Raw genomic sequence first — 3,852 nt, 5'->3', positions numbered from 1 at the left:
ATATTTATTTACTATTAAATCAAACTACTAAAGTTAACTTTTTTAATTAACAACACTAAATTAAACTTAGCTCGTGATCCATGCTTTCAATTTAATTTAATTTAATTTACATAGTCAAGAAAAGATACCAAATCCGATATGTCTCAGACTTTTGTCCTTTGTTTGTGACACTGTGCTGAATTTAGAATTGATTAATTCTTTATTCTCCGCCAACAATTCAGATACGATGCTTCCTTTTTCATTCTCTTTCGATTACTCTACATGTGATTTCATTGAGCTTTTCCTTTTTTTTTAACTAAAAATAAGAGTACAAGTGCATCTCAAGGTAAAAAATATAAAAGTTTGAGTATTAAACCAAAATTTAAGAATACAAACATGAACAACGTGATATAGTTGAAAACTTTATCTAAAAAATACAACAAAATCAAATTTAAGAGAAACGCGAACTAAAACGACAAAAGATAATATTATAACATATACCGTAAGAATCATTTCAAGTATACGGAGGTGACAAATCTCACCAAATAAAATAACAATTGTCTATAAATATGAGATATGTGAAATTACAATTATCTTATAAGAAATATACAATTCGGCTATCGAATCTTCATATTCTAAGTACTAATATTAAAATTAATAAAAAATTGAACCATCGACGCAGAGTCACACTTCATTCAAACACAATTTTATTAATTTGTAATACAAAAAAGAAACAAAAAATCTTGCTAAACAGAATAATTAAGAACACACAATTAATTTATAACTTAAACCACAAAATAAAGAGAAAGCTTAAAGCTAAATCTCTTATATGTGACTTAGTTAATTTTATTAGAAAACATAGAAGTTAGCTAGCTTAGAAATGGATTACATAATATAATATGAATTAAACCCATTTGGTAAGTAGCTAATAATAAAAGCATAGAGAAATATATTAACTAATGTAATACAAGGGATCAGGGAGCTTAAAAGTCCTCTGGCCAATGTTGGTTCCAAGAATATCACTCCATTGATCACCAATGTTTCCAACTATTCTGTATCCTTCTTTCTCCAACTTCTTTCTCTCACTTGATTTGTATGTAACTGCTGTTTTACCATGATATTTTGTTGTATCCCTGAAACCAATAAATACATTTAACTATAATTTCATTTTGGTATATACAAAACTTTATTTTATATAATTCATTCATTAATATTCGAACCTGCAAAAGCTGATATTTTACTTTAATTTTATAGGTTGAATTAAAGTTATTGGATGAAGTATAAGTATTATTAATATACTTTTAAAACTTCCATTGTAATAATGGATAAATAAAATCCTTATCAAATATAACTATGTTATATTTTTGAATAATTTGGTTTTAAGAGAATATAATTATAGTAATTTAGAGTTTCATCGTAGAGAAATAAATAAAATTTGATTAAGAATTATTTTAATATGGATTCGAAGTTAGACTTTTTTTAAATCGTGTTTGATTTTTAAACTAATTTTTTTGAAACTATAGTCTATTTCTTAAAATTTATATTTTAAAAATTGTTTGATTTTTTTCAAGTGATAATGTGATATTTTTCATCGTTAGAATTCATTTATATAATTATATAGTTAAAATTAAATCATTTCATATTAAAACTCCATTCACTTTTTTATATATATATACCTTTCACTTATATATATATATATATATATATATAGCCACACATCATATTCATTCCATTGATCCATTAAATAAACTAAAACTTTTGCTGATACAATATCAACGAAAACCTATTTAATGTATGTGTATGCCAGCTATAATTGTAGTAGTTTTTTTATTTTTTATTTTATGTGCATAATTGAGCTGGTTAGTAGTGTTTGTGATACTAGTTTATATGTAATGTGATAGTGATGACAAATGAATAAATTGTTAGAAAAGTTAGCCTTATGAGTATTAGTTTATTGGAATGAAAAAAAGAGAGTATTAGTTTATTGATGAAATCACACACTCCTAGTTCATACCAATAATAATCACACACATGGTACTATAGCTTTTGCTGATGACCAATAATTACCAACAGTGAGAATAGATCTTCTCATTTTCATGTGTTCAAAAAAATACAAAAGAATATACAATCAATGATAATGATAAAGATAAAGATTTAGAAAACATACTTTAAAATCAACTTTTCCCAAGTGTGGTATCCAGCATTCTTCAAGTTTGTAGCTGTTGAGTTCTTTTGTTTGAGTGGTCTTCCTGTTAAGAACACAATCTTGATACCAAGAGACAATAATTTGTTGTATAGTTTTTGAGATTCTGGTAGTGCTGGTGCTGCCCCAACCTCAACCCATTCATTAAACGCTACCTCGTTGTATGGTTCCACCCTATCAATTTATTGTTATTTCTCACTAAATAAAATATTGTATCAACAAAATAATATCTACTATTGTTCATTTTCATTTTTTCACACACACCTATTTTTTAATCAAAACATTCCTTTCTATCTCTCTCTTCTAGAACTATGTCCCTTTCATTTTCCCCCTATTATGTCCTTTTTATATTCTATAGTTGTTGGAATCATTTATGAAAATGCTATTTGTTTTCGAACAAATAGTAAATAGTTATATATTCAATTTATACAATTACAAGATTTTGAATTCGAAATAAATCTTAATTTATACTAAAAATCATCAACTTTACTGATGTTCGATTTTAGTCTTTTAAGTATATAGAACATCTTTTTCATCTCCAAAATCTTGTCATGAAATATACTACAATTTATTTTTGTTTTGTATTTCTTTATAACACCATTTTTATTTTATTTTAGTCGCAATTATACTATTTTTTTAAATCCCTATCATACAAAGACTATTTGAACATATATCAAGTATCATGGGGTCTAAAAAAATATAAAATTACAAAGACTATTTAAACATAAATCAAGTATCACTGAGTCTAAAAAAATAAAAAAATAAATTACAACAACTAAAATAAATCAATGAAGACTATATAATTGTAGCATATTTAAAATATCCAACAAAATTTTTTTTATATGCCAAATTAAATTCAACACCAAAATTAAGTACTTCAATATATGTTGTAATTAAATAGCATATATATATATATATATATATATATATATATATATATATATATATATATATATATAAAGCAAAGTTAGAGCATACCCAAATCCATGTTTAGCATAATAAGGAAGATTAGATAGTGTAGTTTCATCAATATCAAAGACCCAAATGTCTTTACCATCTCCACTTATATTGAGAGTCTTAGCATAGTAATAACCTTCACGGTTAACATATTTAGAATCAGCTCTATATTGAGCACCTAACATATAGTTTCCAACATATTTTTCACATTCTTTTGGAATAGTTTTCCAATTAATGATGTTGTGTGCTTCAACACCAACTCTCCAACTAGCACATGATAAATCGGGAATGTAATGACCACCTGGCCCAGATTTCATTTGAAGAGGGAAAATTTGATTGGTTGATCCATGTTCATGCTTGAGAACATTCCCATCACATGTTGCTAAGAATATTACAACAAAGAAAATTAGTATTTTCATTCTTAAGAATGTTTTTTTGCTATTACAAACAACTTTGATTGCTAATAGTAATGGAGATTTTTTCTTTAAATAGACAACATCTCTTGTTATGGGACAATAAATTAATTGGAAATATAATAATAAGAATATTAAAATCATAACGTGGTTTGTACAACTTATTTATAAGGCTAAATTATATTTGTGGTCCCTTAACTTAATTTCAGGTAACGTTTTAGTCCTTTATCTTTTTTTTCTTCTTCCAGATTTAGTCATTTATTCCTAAAAATATCAAATAAAGTATGAAAATATGAGTTT

At 25.4% G+C, this 3,852-nt stretch overlaps 1 protein-coding gene across 1 annotated transcript; it reads right to left on the bottom strand.

Annotated features, from left to right (window-relative positions):
- Positions 1-668: 668 nt before the first annotated feature.
- On the bottom strand, positions 669-3,605 carry LOC101491407 (stem 28 kDa glycoprotein-like). Its single transcript, XM_004510263.4, has 3 exons — positions 3,161-3,605; positions 2,147-2,356; positions 669-1,112 (listed from the first exon to the last, which is right to left on the bottom strand). Exons 1-3 carry the CDS (start codon positions 3,556-3,558, stop codon positions 932-934), a joined length of 789 nt encoding a protein of 262 aa, XP_004510320.1. The 5' UTR covers positions 3,559-3,605; the 3' UTR covers positions 669-931.
- Between the last annotated feature and the right edge of the window lie 247 nt (positions 3,606-3,852).

Source organism: Cicer arietinum, chromosome 7, assembly GCF_000331145.2.
Source record: "Cicer arietinum cultivar CDC Frontier isolate Library 1 chromosome 7, Cicar.CDCFrontier_v2.0, whole genome shotgun sequence".
NCBI classification, from domain to species: Eukaryota; Viridiplantae; Streptophyta; class Magnoliopsida; order Fabales; family Fabaceae; genus Cicer; species Cicer arietinum.
The sequence above is the reverse complement of the archived record's forward strand: the minus strand, read 5'-3'. Positions and strand labels throughout refer to the sequence as shown.